This window comes from Formica exsecta, unplaced genomic scaffold (assembly GCF_003651465.1).
Source record: "Formica exsecta isolate Colony F162 unplaced genomic scaffold, ASM365146v1 scaffold365, whole genome shotgun sequence".
NCBI classification, from domain to species: domain Eukaryota; kingdom Metazoa; phylum Arthropoda; class Insecta; order Hymenoptera; family Formicidae; genus Formica; species Formica exsecta.
In genome coordinates this window covers 312695-334674 of record NW_021850897.1, presented here as the reverse complement: position 1 = coordinate 334674, position 21980 = coordinate 312695, and the positions used below count along the sequence as shown (strand labels likewise).

Genomic DNA, 21980 nt, shown 5'->3' with positions numbered 1-21980 from the left:
TAAAAATTAAAAAAAAAAAAAAAAATCATGCGTTAATCAGTTTTCTAATTAGTATCATATATAATTACTTTATCTAATTGTTATCATCTATCTAATCATCTTTTTTTTTATCATTTTCGCAACAGTTACTTAGATCACCCAGATCTCTTTTAAATTTGGCTGCAATATCTTTCTCTCGAAATATCCTGCATTCCGATCGTCTTACCAGCGTCCTGAAATCGATCTATCTTGAATTAAGGGGTTGCATCTTCGTAACTAGGTGACGTCAAGTTCTTCGTCGCGAAGTACTGACTGATCGATGGAGGTACAGATCGATGGGAAACGGTACTTCAAGATAGACCGGATGGTCCTTGATCGCGTCTGCCTATACGAACATACATGTATATTAGATATCTACAAATATGTAGCGTGTATATATACACGTAGGTATGGAGTCAAATGTATATGTGTATACGCACTGTAGAAAACGTCTTGGCGAGGGATTTCGCAGAGGGTTGGCTGTTTGCGCCTCTCGACAAATAAGGGGAAGTCGTTATCCCGTGGATGGGAGGAGTAATTAACTGCTTCTACGTCCTTTCTGCCCGCTCCACCTCCCTTCCTCAGCATCCTCTCTTTCCGGCTTCGGCTTCTACTCGAAGGAACAGACTTAAGGAGGCCCGCTTAGGCTTTCACGGGGTCGTGTCTTCATTATTCACGCTAATCTGCTTTCGCCCGGTGCTGCTGCCACCGCGAACCCTCCTTGGTGCTTCCTCTCTACATCTCTCTCTTTCTTTCTCTATGATATACTTTGCGGAAATTATATTATATTATTATCATGCGCGACGCACACAACTATGAAGCAAACGTCACGTACTTTGCGACGATATATGTTTAATATAATCGGGTGGAATATTTCTTAATTAATGTGTTATGTGTGAAATTTTGATTAAAGATATCAGATTTCTTTTTCTCCATAATTTTAACTCAAACGCAAATTTAAATTATATATTCTCTTACAATCGATCAATAACATTAGTAAAAAGTATCTCTTCTCAAAAAAGGGATTGGAAAATATTGAGAATACAAGATGCTTTAAAAAATGAATTGGCTCGCCAATTAGTCGCTCTCGTAGGTAGGTAGATAGGCATGCAATAAATCTGTCGGGGTATTAATACCGGTAACCGAAACACATGTAAGTATAACCGACATCGTCGTGTAAACTTTACGTTCTTACAGTGGACCACCATGAGTAAAGGCGTCCCGCGGCGGCCGCCAAATTATGATGAATTGTTTTCTCTATTAACAGTGCCGACAGAGGCGAGATATAAGCACCCCAACCGAGATAATCTTCCACCAATTTCGACTTCCTGATTGATCATGGCGTTCATTCGAACGGATCGTCCGGAACAAACGAACGCATCATCTTCCCGTCCGAAGATTTTCGTTATAAATTTAAAAAGCATATGTTGACATTTTTTCAGTTTGCAACTAAAAAGTTAAATTCGCATTTTTTAAATTCCGTCTCAGATACAGATCAAATGAAAGATTACTCACATGTTCCGTATTCTAAAAAAGAAACTAATGTTTAAATGAGTAACAGATACTTTGTTACATACACAAGAACGATCTGTACGATTGGGATAAGTTTACATTACATCTTGACACATGTGAGTGTTATGTATTTCTACTTCTTGGTTCATTAAATTAATCTGGGCGAGAAATAATCTTATAAGACATTTTTTTTATATATAATAAAGGCATTTTTGTATTGTTCGCGTTGCATTGTATATTATATGTGCTATTATTAACTGTAGAAATAAATGTGTAAAAGAAAATACTATTAAGAATAATATTTTATGGAAGACTATTTCTCTCTTAAATATACGATATCCTAGATATCCAAATTTTTTGGACATTCTTTATAGTGTAAAAATTAGAGAAACAGATATCAATTGTTGTAACACAAAGGCATAGCTATTTAACATTGGGGTTCCCATAACTATATATAAAAAGAATAAGGATATATAAATCTACAAATCTGTACTATCATAAATCAAAGCATAAATGTTATGAAACAATATATATTCCTGCTACGCAACACCTTCAGGGAAATTCTCATTATGATATATACTGTTATATATATATAATTATATATGCAATTATATATTGTATATATGCAATTATATATTGTATACTGTTTTCCTTTTTACACTCTATTACAGCATCAAACCTTTCACGATGTAAATGCACAATTCATGTAAACACAACATGTATTTATTTTACTGCGGTAAATTGAGCAGCACATTTAGACCTGATGGTAAATATGCTACTTGACGAGACTTAGACATATTGAACGCAATATCTTCCGCTGCTTCGATTCTTCTAAGCTCGACCAGACCATCTCCCGCCTCGGCCAGCGATTTCGCTAGTAAACTCGCGGCTTGCGCGTCACCCTCAGCACTAATAATAGCCGCCTTCTTCTGTTGTTCAGCCTTTTCCACCAGGAAACGAGCCTTCTCCGCATCCTGTTGTGCCACTTGCTTCAGTTCTACCGCCTGGGTAAACTCTTTACCAAATGTTAAATGCGTCTGAAAAAATTTCAAGGCAAACAATGAAAATTTGTACATTAAATGCAAGAAACAGTATATCTTTTTGTAATGATGTCAACACATATATAATTGATAAGAGTAAATGTACTTACGATGGAAATATCATCCAGGATAAGGCCAAATTGTCCAGCTCTGTCTGTTAAACTGTCACTGACCTTTTGAGACACGATTTCTCTTTGTGTGATTAATTCACCAGCATCAAATTGTGCGACAACAGCTTTCAATACTTCTGTGGTAATAGATGGCAGTACTCTTTCATCATAATCCGCACCAAGGATTGTATATATCTTAGGCAAAGAGTCGGGTACTGGTCTGAAGAGAATACGAAGAGTGATATTTACATTCTGCAGATCCTTGCTTCCAGTAATGACTGGAACATTCCTCGGTCGTGAACGGATGTCAAAAATAATTGGCTTTTGTACCCAAGGAATAAGAAAGTGTGTTCCTTCCCCTATCACGGCATTTTTTATACCAGCAAATCTATCAAATATAACTGCTCGATGACCACCATCGACTAAAAAAAAAGAATTATGTCAATTTAAAAAAATAATTTTGCTGACCACGACACATGAAATAAAAAATATTAAATGTACCATTGTATAATGCAGAGTTAACGACACCACCTGCAAGAGCTATGCCCAAACCAAGCTGACCCACTCGATTGAAAAATTGTACTGCCATGTTTAAGTATATGGTATCTGTAAAATATCAAACAATACATGTCGTATAATATGATGAAATTTGATATACTAATTTAGCTAATTCCAAGCAGTTATACTGTTCTAACCTAAAATTTTAAGAAAAATATATATTTGGAATACTTGAATTTAATCGCACACACAAAAGTAAAAAAAGGATAATAGAATAGTAAATATACTTTATATCTTAATTATATATATCCACACACACACACACTCGGAGAATTATATATCATCGCACATTTCCTAAATGGAGTAGCGCGTCGACCGGCTAGACTGAACACGTCTCGCCGATTCCATATTTCAATGTCCACCTCTTATGCCATTAGTGTAAAATCGAGTTAAACTCGATAATAATTGCTTATAATATAGAACAGAGCATTCTTACGTAATAAATCGTGACTTTAGGGTTGGAATAATCGGTTTTCTTCTCGCGTGGCGTTCATGCGTTGATAAGAAAATGGCCAGTGGACACGATATAAGCGCCACGGTCTGCTGATATTAAATGTACTGCGACTGCGGCTGCGGTCAGGAAGACGCTAGAAATGCTTCGAAGCGTTTAATTGACCAATCAGAACAAAAATAGTAAAAATTTCTTTATTCTGATTGGTTAATGCAATGCTTCGAAACATCTCTAGCATCTTTTCGACCGCAGCCTTCATCGGAAGTTTGCGCAACAATTTTAAATCATTATTATATCTATAAACGCGAAAAAATTATAAATATATGTACAATTGCATTATATATTTTGATAATACACATATCTCCTAATTTTTGATGATGATTATTATGTTGTAAGTTATAAAATCAAATCATAAAAACCTTGTAGAACATTAACATTTTGCAAGATTTTGATTAATCGTTTTAATACTAATTATAACTATAATATGATATTTTAATACTAATACTAATTATAACTATAATATAATATTTTAATATTAATTATAACTATATATTACTGAGATTATAGAATTGTTCAGCATTATCTGAGTTCTATGTGCGTGTGTAAGGTTATCCAAAAATATAGAGATAATATTATCGGTATATAAGAATCGTAAAATGTAGTAAAAAAAAAACGCCCCCGGGTGGGCTCGAACCACCAACCTTTCGGTTAACAGCCGAACGCGCTAGCCGATTGCGCCACGGAGGCGACTTACTTTATCGTCATATTGTATAGTACATAAGCGAAATGTTACAAAAATTATTGGTTTTCAATTAATTATTAGTTATTGACAGTGATAATTTATTTTAAGATTTGATAATAAATGTCATAGTATCACCAACGTGGAAAAATATATAGATAAATAGAATTTTCTATATGATTAATAAATATAAATACTTAAGGATAGAGATGTAGTATTGAGGAAAAGGGGAGAGGTGAGAGATTGATAATGTTTTGAAAAATCATCTATACAAGAATTTTTTTTAAATGAGGAAATGATGAAAAAATGTTCTTTTTTTGGCGTCCTTAAATATTTTGCTAGATCGAAGAAAGAATTAAATATTAACTCAGATAAATGAAAAATAAAGGTTTTTATTGTTTCTCTTTCTGTGTGTGTGTGTGTGTACTTCTATTGTACTATCATATTACCATATCTTTTTATTAAATAGAAATCGTGTTCTAGATCTATACGTCGTTACATTAAAATAGTATGTGACTGGATTTAATTTTTGATAACAAAAGAGAGAGAGAATTACATATGGATACAAACGTTATATTACGAATTAAAGAGTCGCGACGGTGTAAATCTTGGGAAGTTTCTCTTCATGCATAGTGTCCATGTGTCCGCATACGCCGCTCACGCGACCTTGAAGAACAGTATCCAGCATCAGGGTCACGCTGTTGGGGGTCCACATCACCATTATCGGCACCCGTTGAGATTGGACCACGAGATGCTCGTTGTTCTCGGTGAGTCTACGAGAGAACATATTTTATTGCGATCGTTTTCGCGAACTCGGTGATCGATCGATCGATCGATCATTCATCGTACTTACCTGATCGCGTACGAATTCGGCTCGTCCTTTGGCACCACGACACCTTTCTCGTGTTGTTCGACCACGTTGCCGTCAACGGTAACGACGGCACGATACTCGTTCGGCACGATCATCATCTCGTGATCGGCAACGTACATCTTGATGGCTAGCGTGTTACTTTGCACGGGTTTCACGAAAACGGCATATGTCTGGTCGACGTAGTCGCCGGATACAAGAGTCCATGTATTGGACACGAATGGAATCACGTCCTCATCCAAGGTGACCAAGGTTTGAGGATAGACGGTGCAGATCTCTGTGAGATAAAGACGCTCGATGAAATAACATGAAATTTTTGAGTGATATACAATGATGTTTAAATATAAGTAGTAAAAGCGTTAATCGCGCCAGCGGAGTTCGATGATGACTTACTGGACTGGCCTTGCATCATTTTGTGCAATGATGTTACGGAGAAACGAGTGTTGTCCATGACAAAGTGCCATCCTATCTCCGGCTTGTCCGCAGTCATGCCCTCAAAAAGCTGTTGGCGCAAAGGAACTTCGACATATTCGTATCCGCTGACCGGAGTGACGACGGTTGCATTGACATGGTTCAGATCGGAGGGGAACTCGATCACGACCTTCACGTTGCCACTCTCAGCACGATCCGTGATGTATTTCACGTGCGGCAAATGTGACGCGCGGATGGAGTCTTCGATCAAGGCGAGATGCGAGAGCACAGATACAGGTACCTGAAGTTACATTTATTTTCTTATTTAGAAAAGAGAGATTCATTTTCTTTCTATCCGTGATATTAATATCTGAACCCCACACTCACTACTTTTGTTTATAAATATTTAAAAAAATTATGTGTACCATCCTTCCGTAAAGAAGTTAAATTAGACAATGTCTATAGATGTCTAAGAAACTTTTAAAAAATAGTAAAATACTTGAATGGTTTTAAAATATTTATGCTCTCTACATATTATTAAATTTTGCAATAATTTCAAGTTATTAAAAGGAATGTATGTATGTTATGTATGCGTGTTACATGTATATTTTTTTCTCTTACCTTCTTGTACAACGTGTTGATGGTGTACTTCCTCATGGTTGTGTATTGTACGGTCTCGCGGATGCAGTTCATAGTTTTGGGAATGTGGCCTTGTTGGGTCTGGAATTGCGGATTTTGAATGTCCTTGATGCAGGAGCCGTGCACACTGTCGTGTGTCATCTGCTTCTTCTGCTCCTCCGTCATTTCACCCTTGACAGTCATCATGATCAACATTTCATCGCGGACGCATTTGTCGTCGTCCGTGAATCCCGCGGTGATGGCCATCTTCGTGTTGGTCTCTTCCTTTGTGGTGTCGAGTTTCAAGGGATCCGTTTCGGTAACAGGGTAGTTTTTTTGAACATCCACGCAGATCTAAAAATAGAAAGCAATCATATGATTTATAATTAATGATATTATTTAAACTTGTTAGATCTTTTATTTATTATTTGGAGTTTGATTAGCTAACCTTCAATTTCTTTTCTCCTGGCGTCTCTCTCGTCATTTGAATCTTGACGTTGTTGACTGTATGTCCTTGTGACATATCAATGTTCATGTTCATGTCCCACGTACGGACAGATTCGCTCGTGGAAGCTGCCTTGGCGTCGAGAGTACCGCGTACGTTGATCTTTTTGCTATTGAAAGTATGTATCTTATCATGAAGGTGATCAACATCGTCTACGTTGACTCTTAGATTCAAATCGACCTGGAGAACAAATTGAGAAAATAAGAACTCCAAAATCATTTTTTTCTTCATAAAACAACATTCTTGATTACTCACATGCGACGTAGGATAAACGATACTCGGTTCCATCTTGATGATCCTTCCGCAACTACCCATTGCCGGTGAGATGTAGTCGTTGAACAATTTTTGACGGATGCCCATAAAGTGTTGAACGATTTTTGAGTTCCTAACATAAATAAATTATACGATAACTTTTTTTCATTGAAAAGTTGTCTCAATAATTATTATAAAATTATATTTTAATCCGGTTTAGCTCTTATTATTCTCTTTATAATATAAACAAAAAGGAAAACTCGATAAATTGATATAATCAGAGTATAATATTTTAGCATGATATATTTACCAAGTATTCTTGTGTTCTGGAGACATCGCACGATGCCATTCCTGGACGTTGGTCGTCGGAGTGACCTTGTTCTCGCAATCAAAGATCGACATGCTGTACTTGAGGCCCATGTCCTTGGAATCCACAGCGACGTGATAGTTCATCTTTTCACCAGTGCTTGCGACCGTATGGTGATGACAGGTAGCGCAGCAGGTCTTGAGAATGTCTTGCTCGTCTTCAGTGATAGTCACCAGATTCTTCGCGTAATATCGTATACCAGTATGCGACAATTTGGTAATCGGTAATCTCGGCATGGTGACCTTGAGACTCTTTGTCTCGTGATTATAACCGAAGTTCATTACTATGGGTACGGCGACGTCCTGAACGGTAGCACGGCGAATCGAATGCCAAACGTCAGCAATGGGATTATAGATCGACATGACGTATTCGCCGTGCCTCCAGATGCGAGCGTCGACCTCGGCCTTCATGTTGACGGACGGTTTCTTGACTTCGGTATGAATATTGTTAAACTTGAGTGACATCAACTGAGGCATCTTGGTGGTGAAAACTCCTTGTAAACCCATGTCGATAGGCACCTGCATTTCGTAGAGGGTGTCGTATATGATCTCCTGGAAATTACTGACCATCGTCTGCTTCATCTGGAATGTATCGTCAAACACGTTCTTGAAGGTATTCTGATCGTAGTGTTTGACGACGATCGTATGACCGTTCAGCGTGATGCAGATGTCGACTTGAATCGGTTTCTTCACCGGCATATCTTGAGCGGCGCGGATCAAGATGGTCTGCACATTCTTGTTGGTGAGATTTTCCACTGTGGTGCCCATTAATGTTTTCTTGACTATTTTCATGATGTCGTCCAGACCATAGGCAATCCAGTAGATCTAAGACAGAGAATTTATAGAAATATAATGCGAATTGTTTGTGCGCTCATCCTATTTTCAAATTCTACAGAAATATTTTTAATCATACATATATAAAACTTATATAAAAACTCAAAACGTTTTTCTTTCATCTTTGAGGCTTAGGAGACAAAATTAATGTTTTATGAATTTATGCTAAATCGTCATATTACTTACGCCGATTTTCTCGACGGGTTTACGAGCGACCGATACGCGATGTTCGATGTATCCAGCATATGGCAGACCGGTCAATTGATCGAGAATCCAAGCGGTGTTGAAAGATTCACCATGTTTGTACACAGGATCTATGTAGTCGACGAAATGTTTGGACGAAAGTTCAGTGGTGACCGGTCTGATTTTTGTATAGCGCAAGATCTTTCTGACCATCTCGCGAACTGGCGTGAGGCAAGGATCCACGGAATTGGCGAGACCTTTTAGAGTAGTATAATGATAATTGTACATATGATCATCATATTCGTTGACCATGAGCCAGTAGATGTTCATGAGTCGTTGCATGTTCGGCAGCTGGCTTATCAAGACATCATAAGTGACTAATCTAATGGATAGCGGTTGAGTAACATCAGCAAGAATAGGCCAGAGCAGATTGTGAGTATACTCGACTTTATTGGCGACCGCTTTCTTGATCGCCCAGATTGCCTCAATGCGAATATTATGCGGGTTTTCGGATATCATAACTTCACCGCGAATAATCGGCTCCAGAAGTTTCTCGATGTTGCCCACTTGAACGTTTTTCATCGCCATCAGATACACCATTTTCATCTTGTATGATTGGTCATCTGAAACATTTGCAAAAAGGGAGCCATGTGCTTATTAAATTTATATTTATAAAATTTATTCTAGATAATGTGTATTGTATATAATGCAAATCTTATAACTTAAAATCAATTTTTACATTATAAATTTTTTTTCAGCATTTGATCAAAGCTAATATAATACTTACTTTTAATATGATCGAGGAAACGATAAAGGTACCTCTCAAGAAGAGGATTAACGATTTCGCCTTGCTGATGCATGAATGTTTTGCGAATCAAAATCGAGAAGCAAAGAATGCTGGCTTTCCTGACATCAGATGACACGGTGTTGTCCAATTTCAACAGCTCTTCCATTTCCAAAAGCAATCTCTCGGATGATATTTTGACATGCATTGGTAATTTTATCAACATTGCGAGGGCAGTCGCATCAGTCACTTTGTGCTTGCGAATGACATTTCGCGTAAAGTGACAGGCAGCAGTCGTGCCCACAGTTGGAACCATTCGCAGGAAGATGTTCCTTTAAAATTACAATATTAATTATAATAATTTTTCCTTATAGATAAAATTATAATATATATTTCGAATTATAGGCACATTTTGGAAATTCATGCTTGATACAGGTGTTTCCATCAATGGCACCACAGAATGCAGATCTAGAGTAATGCTGAAGTAACAAATAGGATTAATATAGCACACTTTTGCGATTAGTATAGCACGTGCGATAATTATCGTATAATTACTTGGTTAAGAGATAGTGAGCTTCGGATTGAGCATTGAAAGGAAAATAATTGATAACTGAATGAGCAACCATGTGTTTGATGAGAATGTCATTGTCTTGCTGTTCGACCTGGAAAACTCTTCTGGCATCGGTGGTCATATCATCCTGAAAAGAAAAGATATTAATTACAATTAGCCAGAATTTAAGTAAACATTTAATGGATGAACAGAATTCTCAAAAAACAAGGAAATTACCATAGATTCCACGTGACATTTTTCGCATTCGACGTGATCAAAGACACGCTGAACAAAGTGGCTGCAGTTTTTAAGATCATGCAGTTTCGTGACCACAAAGTTGGTAGTTTCCGGATTTATCGGGTTCGCCGAGTGAACGTCGTAGGCGACTTGACAGGTACCGTGAATAGTATTCTAGTGGTAACAACCAAAGAGAACATTAAACCCGTTTCGCTGGATGTTCCCATCAGTCGTTACCTACCTCATGCGTGATGAAACTATGCGGCTTTATCGGGGTTTGTAATTGAATGTGCGCTAAGTCCAGTTGCAACATCGAGGCGATACCCTGCTTCATATTCTTTGACCAAACGCTCTCGCTTTCCAGCATTTTGATACCTTGGAACTAAAATCAGGATATGAAACCGTTTGATTATTTCTGCACAAACGACAAAAAAAATTTTTTTTTATTAGACTATCGCCTTAAGAATATGGACATTTACTTTGCCATGATCGTCGTAGACGATCACGAATGGCTCTTGAATTTGCTGCGTGGCTTCTCCGAGCCAGTTGCAACATCGAGGCGATACCCTGCTTCATATTCTTTGACCAAACGCTCTCGCTTTCCAGCATTTTGATACCTTGGAACTAAAATCAGGATATAAAACCGTTTGATTATTTCTGCACAAACGATAAAAAATTTTTTTTTTTTAGACTGTTGCCTTAAGAATATGGACATTTACTTTGCCATGATCGTCGTAGACAATTACGAATGGCTCTTGAATTTGCTGCGTGGCTTCTCCGAGTTCGTGAACCACCTCGACCGGCTCATGATCGACGAGTCTACCATTGTACATGCCATACTTTATATTATTGCAGGAAAGTGCACTAAAATGTAATGAGATCTTATAATCTTTAGCGTATCGTAATTCTACGTTTATACATCCTAACATATATATTCCGGTATAATATTCCGGTTTATAATAGTTATATATAATTAAAGCAAGTTACACTTTATTGATTATTATAAAATAATTTATAATATTTGCGATATTGAGAAATATTTAAATTAATTGCATTTAATAAGTCAGTTTAAAGCACGTATTAAATAATAATAATTATTATATTATATATACAATAATTACATTATAGACTACAATCTACGAAGCAGTGAATTAATATATGGAAATGGTTAAGCTTTCCTGAAAAAATATTTCAATATTTACAGGTATGATATTTGATATAATTAAATTTCATTACAAGAAAAAATGTACCGCAATGCATGACGATAAGATAAATTTTTTTTTGGATAATGTTGCCGAAACATAAATCTTGCTAGAGAAAAATTTCTGCGCAACATTTTAATAATCTTTATTTAATTAGATATTGATTCTCTTTAATTCGCACATTATTTTATATGTAGAAATCGGGTAAATTTTTTAAGAAATAAAATAATGTAATATTATTGACTATTGAATATAAAATTCATTTATTTCTAAGCATCTTGTTTCTCTAATGTTCCATAAAATTATAATATAAAATTTAACTTACCTGGCACCGCACATGCGGCTGCTAGACACAGCACCAATACTGTAAACATTTATATAATGTACTATACACTAGAAAAGCATATATAACATATATATAAAATAAAAACATATATAAAATATTCTCTTAAATTGTGAAAAATAATATAAAATTTATATTGACGTAATGACATTTTCATTATCTAATTGTAAAATTATATTATGTATTCAAATAAGCTGTATAAAAATTCAGTCGATTTTCTTAGTTATTTCTTTGTGAAAATTCGCAAAATTCACAAAATAGACATCTCTTTCTTTTCTTTATCACCAAGCGTTTCTAAAAATGTGTAATCAGAAGAAGACGCATTTATTTTTCATGTAAAGAATATTGTCAAAATCGCGAGAGAAAGGAGAGAGGACAAATTCCGTTGGAACGCATCTCGCGGGACCGATACAATAAACACGAAGACACTTTTCGCATTCTTTGCTGTGAGTGACTTACCGGTAAGGACACTCATCGTAGCGTGGCCCCTGTCGCGAAACTGGTAGCGTACGTGCGTTTCTCTCGCTTTTATAGGGCGAGAAGTTTTGCAATTGCCGGTAAAATGCAAAAGCACAGCCGATAACCCGGCAACGGGAGGGTGTTATGCGCGCGTTATGGAGAGAAAAAAGAGAAAAAAAAAGATCATGCCGGTATAATCAAGGAGATAACCCTTTCGGCCATCGAGCTCTACAGTTGTCGCGCTTGTATATATTAATAAAAACACGCGCGTTTATGTCAAGAATAATTCGCATATCGGACGTGAGCATCTCCGTTCAATCGCGATTGATCCCGTCATTGCGCTTCTTCAATTGTCTTATTTTTCGTATAGACAGAACTTATTGTTAGTTCTTTTTATTTTTTTCTCGAGATAATTATTTAGCGATCTTATCTTTGTTTATACACCGCACGTAATCGCATCACCTGTGATTCATATGCAGCGACGAGAAACGATCGTCACACACTTCTTCTTCTTCAGTCGGAACTTCTTCTTCTTCTTCTTCTGCTCTAATCCGAACGGTCGGAATATTTCGACGATCATGAGATAATCGAATAAGATGCAAATATGCAAAGTGTATGCGATATTGCAAAAAACGATGTTATTAAAAGAGATCAACTTCGCAAAAATAACGATTTGAGATATGAATAGCCGAGATGAAAGTGCACAAGAGATTGCAGTTGCTCGGTAGAAAGATTTGTGTTTTTTTCCTTGCGTTTGTTGATTTCAAAGCGCGACTCGCTATTAAAAGAACACCGTGGCGATTTTACGTAAGATACACGGTATTATCATCTCTTGTTAACATAAAAGAAAAAACAGAGAAGACAGAGAGGATTAAGTTTAGCGTAGAGCAATTTACACGTTTTCTTGTTTCAATTATCATACCGTCATATTCTCTGTTATTTTTTCAATGCATGTTTTACTGCATACTGCAACGAAATAATTCAACAACTTCGAGAGAGCTGTTCTCTTCTTGCAATTGTATCTCTGCATTAAATGATAATGAGTAATTACGGTCGGCAAATTAAATGAACAATTTTTCCATTAATATCGAATAAATTAAATAATTATCTGGCAGTTTGATATATAAAAAGAAAACGAACTACGATTGTGTGTTTACCAGTGCTTTCACGTAACAACATGCCAAAGTATATTTATCTGTCGCGTTTCGCTGTATTATGTGTATAATATATACATTATGCTTATCATTATTTTATGTGTGGTTTCGCACTCACAAACATCGTGCTGTTCGTTTTATTAGACAATAATTATATTGGAAAATAAAATAATTTCTATTTCTCGTTATGTAGCCATTATGTTGACTAAATCTATAATCTTCTCTCAGTGGAATTTAAATATTAGTTTCTTTGAATCATATCGAATTTTCAAGTGTAAATGGTAATCGTAATCGTGTTGTTTAAATAAAGCAATTAAACAGCGACAATGATTTGAGGTGATTATTCATGTACATGCAATTCACAGTTTTAATTATGAGTACTTGTGTACGAAGGTATCCGTTCGTATGATTAACAATATCTTCCACTGAGTGATTACAATATATATATTTATGACTTTATATTTCAATTTGTTGCGTCACATAAGATTTGCAAGATGGAAGTCGTCGATTAAACACATCGCATGATTTGAAGAAATTAAAATTATCAGATTGTCAGTCGCGTGGTACCATAGTAGTTTCAAGTTTACCAATAAGTTGTTCCATATGTTTACGATGCGACTCGACAACTATCATCGTAATGAGACATCGAAATCCGTACGTTATTTTCGGAAGAAAATCATCTTTGATAAATTGAACGGATATCGAACGTTAACACTATAGGTCAGAGCACAAGTTATAAAGTAAAAACAAAACAACTTGTATTCCACTCAGGATTAAGAGTTATAATAAACGCCGTTGAATCCAGAGAGAGGTCAGTCATCTTGATTATAATGTAGTAAATAAATCTTATAAGATATAAAAAATGTGCCTCCATAATTAATTATATAATTATTGCAAAGTTGTAACAAACTCAGAAAAATTGTCATTCTCTTAAAAAATTATAATAAGCACGACATTAGATATCCGAAAGAAGAAAAACTTGAAAACGGAAACGATAAGAATCACAGTAATGTGAGAGAGACAGTAATTTTGATACAATATATAAATTAAACCGCATTGTTTATAAAATGATCTCTCAATACTTCTAGCGCCTTGCGGCGATGAGAAATTTTATTTTTGCTGTCCTTCGATAATTCCGCATAGGTCATATCGTAGCCCTGCGGCTGAAAGCAAGGATCCCAGCCGAAATCTCGGGGACCTCGTGGACTCACGATGGTGCCCTGAGTTCGACCTTGAAATAGAAGGACCTCGGCGTCAGCTTCGCCGGAACAATAAGCGAACGTGCAAACCGCCTCTGCCGATTTGTCCTCCCATCCATCGAGCATTTTGTGGAGACCCTCGGGGCCGAGTTTTTCGAGGAACCATTTAATGTAAGGCCCCGGAAGACCCTTCAACGCATTAAAGCAGAGACACGTATCCTCGATGATCACCGGACTCTTGACCAGATTTACCGCGGCTCGACATTTGTTTCGACATATGTCGTCTATCTCGCCCTGATACTCCGGCAGATCGATCTTCTTGCTCGTTATCTGCCGGGGAAAGTTCTTTCCTAAAATGGCGGTGAATTCCTCCAGCTTCTTCGCGTTGCCCGTCACGAACACTATAGGTTTCGACATCCTGCAACAACATGAATGTTAAGTACAGTGTATTATCTCAATTAAAAATTCTTTGGTCAATGTTACGTCGTTGGAAAAGTCTACTGTAGGATTAACCCTCATTTTGCTGACATAATTGTAACACATTACTTTATATTAAAATTAATAAAACATATAATTATAATCCTTGTAAAGCTAATTAATATAAAATAGGAAAAAAATCTATATTACATTATATTGACTTTTGTTAAATATATTTCCGATTTATTAAATATTTTTGAAAGATTATACATAATTACGTTATAATAACATTTTTATATATACTTTATACTCGTATTTATAGTTTTCTTGCAGTTTATATATCTTATTTTTACTGTTTATATATCTTTCCAATTTCGCGCGCTTTTTACATTCTTCAGAGGTTGGCATCATCTGCGCTAAGCTTCGTCTAGTGACGACTTATACTCTTATACTGTAGGATCTGACTTGTTAAATCTTTCTATTGATATGAATTAATTTTAAAAGAATATATAAATGCATGTTCCATATAATTAATTACTTACTAGGTGTATATTTCGACACGTGACAAAACTGTATTGTCTCATTAATTGAGATATTTTTCGCTAAAACTTGTTGTCACTTCTAACCTGTCGGCAATGCTGACAACGTGTTGTTTTCTCATTCACGCTTACCAACGTTATTTAGATGAAAGACGAAATGTGAAAGACAAACCTCCGCTCACACTAATCAAAGATTGGATTGATAAATTAATGAGAAACCAATTATATAATAATATAAAATGTATCGTTTTACATATAAGAAATTGTCTTGTATCATTTTTCTTTAAAAAAAAAAATATACATATAGATGCTCGCGTGTATTTTTTTCTTTAGCCATATATGATGGCGCTTTTCGAGGAACTTGACAGTACAATCAGAGAGAAGCTTGAAAGGGGTCACGCCGCCGTTTTTCATAAGACCCCTTTTCTAGCCGGTACAATAGCGTCAACTAGATCCATTTTGCAGCCGGCGGAACCACATGGCCAGATTCACTTTTCGGTGACACGGTAAAACGGCCGGTTGGTGCATGTCCACGCTAAATACATAATTGTGGATTAAAATTGCGGATAAATATTATGGATTTATTAATGTTTATTAACTGCGATATTTTGCCATTCTAATATATTCTATACTACGGACAACGATAATAAGTTATTATTGAAATATTTTTATGTATATGCGCATGTGACAATATAAATTTTCTTAAATTAATTTTCTTAATAAATTTTTCCCTAATTTTTAAATATATAACGTATAGAAGATATTTAATTAATTTCTTAATTTTTAAATTAAGTTGGATGCACTAGTGCGCATTGATATACATTAAAAGCTATTATATACAAATTTATATAAACGTAAGTAATTAAAACAACAAGATAATTAATATTACAAGTCTTTTGAAAATAAATACATGACAATGAATAGCTCCACTTAAAACTATTTTCGCTTGAAGAACAAAATTATTTTATTCCTTTTATTTGTCCCCCGAACGCTTCGGACCGAAAATAGTGTCTAATGCACGGAGTGCATTTATTGAATATACATATAAAAACTTTTATAAAATTTTTATTTCTCTTATATTTCTGAACTTAATTTTACTTGATTACTATTAAGATTTTTGCAAATAAAATTACATCACTCTCTCCCTTTCTCTCTAAAAAAAAGAATGCGATTTTGATCCTTGTAAAGCTAATTAATATAAAATAGGAAAAAAATCTATATTACATTATTCGATTGACACATTTTATTCGAACAATTTCAATACAAATTTAAAAATTAGATAAAAATTTTTTCCTTATCTAAGTAAAAATTATCCGAATATATAAGCTCTGTGATATATTAATCGTTTATTAAATAATTGATCTAAAATACTTGTATAATTTAATACTCCGCTTGTATATACGTCATAGTACGCAAAATATTTTCGGCTGCGAATTATCAATAATATATATGGTATGCGGCCTTGGCAGCGTAAACAATAGCGCGCTATTGTTTATGTGTTACGGCCTTGTTATTATTAGCACGGCGAGACTTGAATAGTATTGTAGTAGAGGGGAAGACGCTTCGTCAAATTCCTCTGCCACTTTTTATTTCTTATCATTCATACGGCGACACTTGAACAGTGATATAATAATCGAGACGCTCCGTCAAATTTCTTTTCTAAATGCGATCGCGACAAGTATCGAAAAATAATTTGATATAATTAATAATTAATTCTCTCTCTTTCTTTTACTCTCTGGGCAACAATTATTTAAAAATACTTAAAATTAAATATATTTCGTCCGATGTTTTTTCATTCAACTTTTCGACGATCTATATAAGATTCGGATTGAGAACACGCAATAAAATAGTCTAAGCACAGATCCGAATAATTAACATAACGATAAGCTCCGTGATACATTAATCGTTTATTAAATAATTGAGCAATAATTTAAAATACTTGTATAATTTAATATTCCGTTTATATATACGTCATAGTACGCAAAATATTTTCGGCCGCGAATTATCAATAACATGGTATTCGGTCTTGGCGGCGTAAACAATAGCTATTGTTTATATATTACGGCCTTGTTATTATTCGCACGGCGACTCTTGAACAGTATTGTAGTGGGGAAGACGCTCCGTCGAATTCTTTTCCTAAACGCGATCGTGACAAATATTAAAATATAATTCGCTACAATCGGACTTCTTGTATATTGCTCTATCTTACGGTATAATAAACTGATTGTGAGTGAGTATCTCGTATGATTGTTCCGCGATCGAGAGTGCCGTGCAAAGTGTCTCGCAATCATTACATATATCTAATCATATAATTAATTGTGTTTTCGCGAGTGAATGTGAGTGCCACGAAGACACAGAGAACAACGTCGTGCCGCGGACGGTTCGTCGTATCGTCAGTGCCGTCATCGTGCCGCGGATGGCTTTCGCTCTTTCGCGTCGCGTGTCAACACAGCATTGCCACGAGTCGCACAATGGCTCATATGTGGCACGCGCATTTATGTGTCGAACGCAATTGGTGCGTCGTCGTTGCCGTCATCGTGCCGCACGTGCAACGATGCGTCGCGTTGTCGCGGTATCGCGTTTTCGCGTCGTCGCGTCTTCGCGTTGGATTTCTATCTCGTTTTCATGATTGTTATCAAGAATCATACTTTGTTGCCGGCTAAATGGGATGTCTCTCAGCATTGCAATCATTTCTCTCTTTCTTTTACTCTCTGGGCAACAATTATTTAAAAATACTTAAAATTAAATATATTTCGTCCGATGTTTTTTCATTCAACTTTTCGACGATCTATATAAGATTCGGATTGAGAACACGCAATAAAATAGTCTAAGCACAGATCCGAATAATTAACATAACGATAAGCTCCGTGATACATTAATCGTTTATTAAATAATTGAGCAATAATTTAAAATACTTGTATAATTTAATATTCCGTTTATATATACGTCATAGTACGCAAAATATTTTCGGCCGCGAATTATCAATAACATGGTATTCGGTCTTGGCGGCGTAAACAATAGCTATTGTTTATATATTACGGCCTTGTTATTATTCGCACGGCGACTCTTGAACAGTATTGTAGTGGGGAAGACCGTCGAATTCTTTTCCTAAACGCGATCGTGACAAGTATTAAAATATAATTCGCTACAATCGGACTTCTTGTATATTGCTCTATCTTACGGTATAATAAACTGATTGTGAGTGAGTATCTCGTATGATTGTTCCGCGATCGAGAGTGCCGTGCAAAGTGTCTCGCAATCATTACATATATCTAATCATATAATTAATTGTGTTTTCGCGAGTGAATGTGAGTGCCACGAAGACACAGAGAACAACGTCGTGCCGCGGACGGTTCGTCGTATCGTTGGTGCTGTCATCGTGCCGCGGATGGCTTGTCGCGTCGTCAGTGCCGTCATCGTGCCGCGGATGGCTTTCGCTCTTTCGCGTCGCGTGTCAACACAGCATTGCCACGAGTCGCACAATGGCTCATATGTGGCACGCGCATTTATGTGTCGAACGCAATTGGTGCGTCGTCGTTGCCGTCATCGTGCCGCACGTGCAACGATGCGTCGCGTTGTCGCGGTATCGCGTTTTCGCGTCGTCGCGTCTTCGCGTTAGACTTCTATTCGGGCACCGATGGAGCAACCCTGTGGTAAGTAAATTGTTATTTATATATTAATTACTTATTAATTGCATACGCGCAATTTAAATTGAGCAATTAATTGCATAATTTGTTTTTTTATTTATATGATTTAAACAAGAGAAAATTAGAGAAAAAGATTTTTATACGAAAACTATAATCTTGTAAAAGTTTCTACTTTTAGATTATAGCTTCTATATAAAATTATTAGAGTTATTAGTAGAGGTCGTTTTCAAAATTTATAAAATTATTTTATTAGAATATATTTTGCTGGTACAATTTGGATCTTCTATTTGCATGTTACAGATCAACGTAGCGACCTTGACATTCTGAGAGGAGGAGGAGGCCAAGGAGAGGCATCTTGCATTAAAAGGAAAGACTTTTATATAAATTCTATAAAAGTTACTATCCGAAAAAAAATTCTTTTTATAATTTATAAAATTGTTCCATATTTATATAAAGCTTTTTAGTATTGTACGCATCGGATATAAAATATTCTGCACAAAAGATTAATTATATTTTGGACGCTGCTATAATTTGGACTTTATATTTGTATGTTACAGACAACGTAGCCTCAAGACCAACAACTCCGCTGTTGCGCATCAGTGCCGGTGAGTAATGAACTTTATTTTATTTTGAGGTAACGGATTCGTAGATTTGTAGATTGTAGATGCAAATGTAGATTGTAAATTGTAGATAGATCCGTTGCCTCAAAATGGATGGGCTAGAATAGATTAAATAAAAAAACTTTCAATAGATTTTTTCAATAGATTTTTTCAATTAAAATATATTACAGGTACAATTTACGGTATAAATTAAAATAAAAATTTGAAAAGAATATAAAATATTTTTTTCGATTGATACATTTTACTTAATTTGTTTAATGAAGAAGCTATTAATTTTATTAATTGTATAAAATAGTAAAAACTTATTTTCAAGTTGCGCAGATATTATCCTAATTTTTCATAGCCCATTCATCTATATTATCATATTAATTAAAGTTTTGCTTTAATTGATATAAAGCCAAATTATTGATGTATTAAAGTATATAAAATATAAACGTTTTATTAATTTTATTTTAATATAAATTATATATTATTATAAATAATATTATATTATTATAAGAATTTCAATCAATTAATTTTGATTGATAATTTGGCATTATATTAATTAAAGTAAAATTATATTAAAAACGATGCATGACAAACGGTCGTAATATCTCACGACCGTAAACGAGCGTAAAATTACGCTTATGCACCGGCGATAATAATTAGCCGGCAACGGAAGAAATTTTTCTCCTTTATTGCCCTTTGATAGAGGTCGAAGCTATATCTCTGGCTAGATGTAGCCAGAATGAACATGGCCAGGATCAACGAAAGGTAGGTCCAACTGGCCCAACGGAAGCAACTTAGTTGACCAATATCGTGGTCAAAAGGCGCAAAAATACACATGTTGGACGATACATGTGTTTGCGCATTTCTACGTGCAATGGCACGTAATCAAGAATGCTACCGATGCATTCTATTAGAGCACGTATGTAGGACACGTAAGTAGGGCACGCAAATAGGGCACGCAAATAGGGCACGCGAATAGGGCACGCGAGTAGGGCACGCGAGTAGGGCACGCAATTAAAACAAACTCCCCCAAATTTCAGTGATCCCGAATTCCCGCTGGCTTAGCCAGCAAAAGTAAGATTGTTAGGACTATTAAGACTATCTTAACTTAAAATAGTCATTTAATCCTTTAATCATTTAATTCTTTAAGATTTTTAGGAAAACTAAAAAGTAGGATTCTTTTTAGAAAAACTAAAAAGTAAAAATTAATTATAAAAGATTTGTGTGTTTTAAAAATATTTATAAATATTATTATTAAAGTTAAGAGATTGTATTTTCATACCAAGAAATTGTTGATAAATTGGGGAAATCGTATTTCAAAATTTATAAATATCACGGATATCGCTAATTCGTCTAATATTTAATTGAAAAATTATTGAATAAAAATATGAAGATTCGATGTTGAGATAACGATTAAATATTAGCTTTTTACCCTCTTGTCAGGTAAACGTTAGTAAAGTTGCGTGGTTCGTACCGGTGAGGAGTCGAAACAATCTTCATCGTGGAGAATTATTTCTTGTCGATTCTTATAAGATCCATCTGCAACTTACGAACGAATATATTTTATTAATTAATTTTAATATAATTTTCAAAAATTTTTTTAAGAAAATATTTCTAGGTGCTGAGGATAAAAAGATTATTTCTTGGTTTCTTTTAAGAAATCATTTGCAGGTATTAAACATCTCGTCATTCTAGGATAGTATTCTGGATAGTTTTTAGATATATCATTCTATATGTATAATAAAATACATGCGCAAATTAACATGCAATTTCAAAAAACTTTTATTTTTTTTTTAAATATTATGTTACAAAATACATATTATGTATGAATGTAATGTAAAATGGGCGTATATTTTAAAACTTCGAGACAAATCGAATGGGTACCTCGATAATTAAAATTATGCTTTATATTATTTTATGTGTGTTGCAAAGTATTCAAATTAATTTTTTTTTTTGTTCGTCGCGTTTTTTTCTCAAATTTTAAATCGCGTTTCATCTTATGATTTAATCGTTAATTTACATCGAAGCTTCGTCTACCTTTTTTCGAATATTTTTGGGGGAAATCTACGCAAAATGCGCCAGTAGATCTTTTTTCTACAATTGAAAAACAATCGATAATTTTATTAACGATTCTTCTGGTCATAATAGTTTGTATTATATAAAACTTAATAAGCTTTGTAATTGCATGTTGATCATTAATCAAATATATAATTAATCATTACTTATCAGCTATATCTGATCTAAAAATAGTGGATTCTGCATCATATGAATATTTTGGACATTTTCGTGTAATTTCATATAATAAATTCTTTTGTATTACATTTCAAATTATATTTTATATTACTAGTTAATTATATCAATTTTGTACTATATTTT

General features: G+C 34.9%; 3 protein-coding genes, 1 long non-coding RNA gene and 1 other non-coding gene across 6 annotated transcripts; 1 reads left to right on the top strand and 4 right to left on the bottom strand.

Annotated features, from left to right (window-relative positions):
• Window positions 1-379: 379 nt before the first annotated feature.
• On the top strand, window positions 380-1814 carry LOC115239166. The gene is made up of 2 exons (XR_003884600.1): window positions 380-1171; window positions 1286-1814. It is a non-coding gene; the product is annotated as an uncharacterized LOC115239166 (long non-coding RNA).
• A 230-nt stretch (window positions 1815-2044) lies between these two features.
• LOC115239165 (protein l(2)37Cc) lies at window positions 2045-3798 on the bottom strand. Of its 2 annotated transcripts, none has more exons than XM_029813533.1 (4): window positions 3675-3798; window positions 3182-3286; window positions 2681-3102; window positions 2045-2567 (listed from the first exon to the last, which is right to left on the bottom strand). In XM_029813533.1, exons 2-4 carry the CDS (start codon window positions 3267-3269, stop codon window positions 2259-2261), a joined length of 819 nt encoding a protein of 272 aa, XP_029669393.1. In that variant the 5' UTR covers window positions 3270-3286; window positions 3675-3798; the 3' UTR covers window positions 2045-2258. The 2 variants fall into 2 exon arrangements, with proteins under 2 accessions (XP_029669393.1, XP_029669394.1); XM_029813534.1 differs by having other exon boundaries at window positions 3528-3684.
• Window positions 3799-4362: 564 nt separating this feature from the next.
• On the bottom strand, window positions 4363-4436 carry Trnan-guu. The gene has a single exon. It is a non-coding gene; the product is annotated as a tRNA-Asn (tRNA).
• Window positions 4437-4934: 498 nt separating this feature from the next.
• Window positions 4935-12086, bottom strand: LOC115239126. Its single transcript, XM_029813484.1, is given in 17 exon segments — window positions 4935-5201; window positions 5282-5573; window positions 5690-6008; window positions 6329-6679; window positions 6774-7010; window positions 7086-7215; window positions 7393-8273; window positions 8469-9088; window positions 9253-9581; window positions 9645-9728; window positions 9805-9947; window positions 10037-10210; window positions 10278-10418; window positions 10756-10887; window positions 10890-10900; window positions 11564-11602; window positions 12041-12086. Coding segments are annotated over 17 exon segments (4089 nt in total). The 5' UTR covers window positions 12057-12086; the 3' UTR covers window positions 4935-5011.
• Window positions 12087-14060: 1974 nt separating this feature from the next.
• Window positions 14061-15526, bottom strand: LOC115239190 (inosine triphosphate pyrophosphatase). Its single transcript, XM_029813570.1, has 2 exons — window positions 15353-15526; window positions 14061-14811 (listed from the first exon to the last, which is right to left on the bottom strand). The coding sequence occupies exon 2, from the start codon at window positions 14808-14810 to the stop codon at window positions 14241-14243; it is 570 nt and encodes a 189-aa protein (XP_029669430.1). The 5' UTR covers window position 14811; window positions 15353-15526; the 3' UTR covers window positions 14061-14240.
• Between the last annotated feature and the right edge of the window lie 6454 nt (window positions 15527-21980).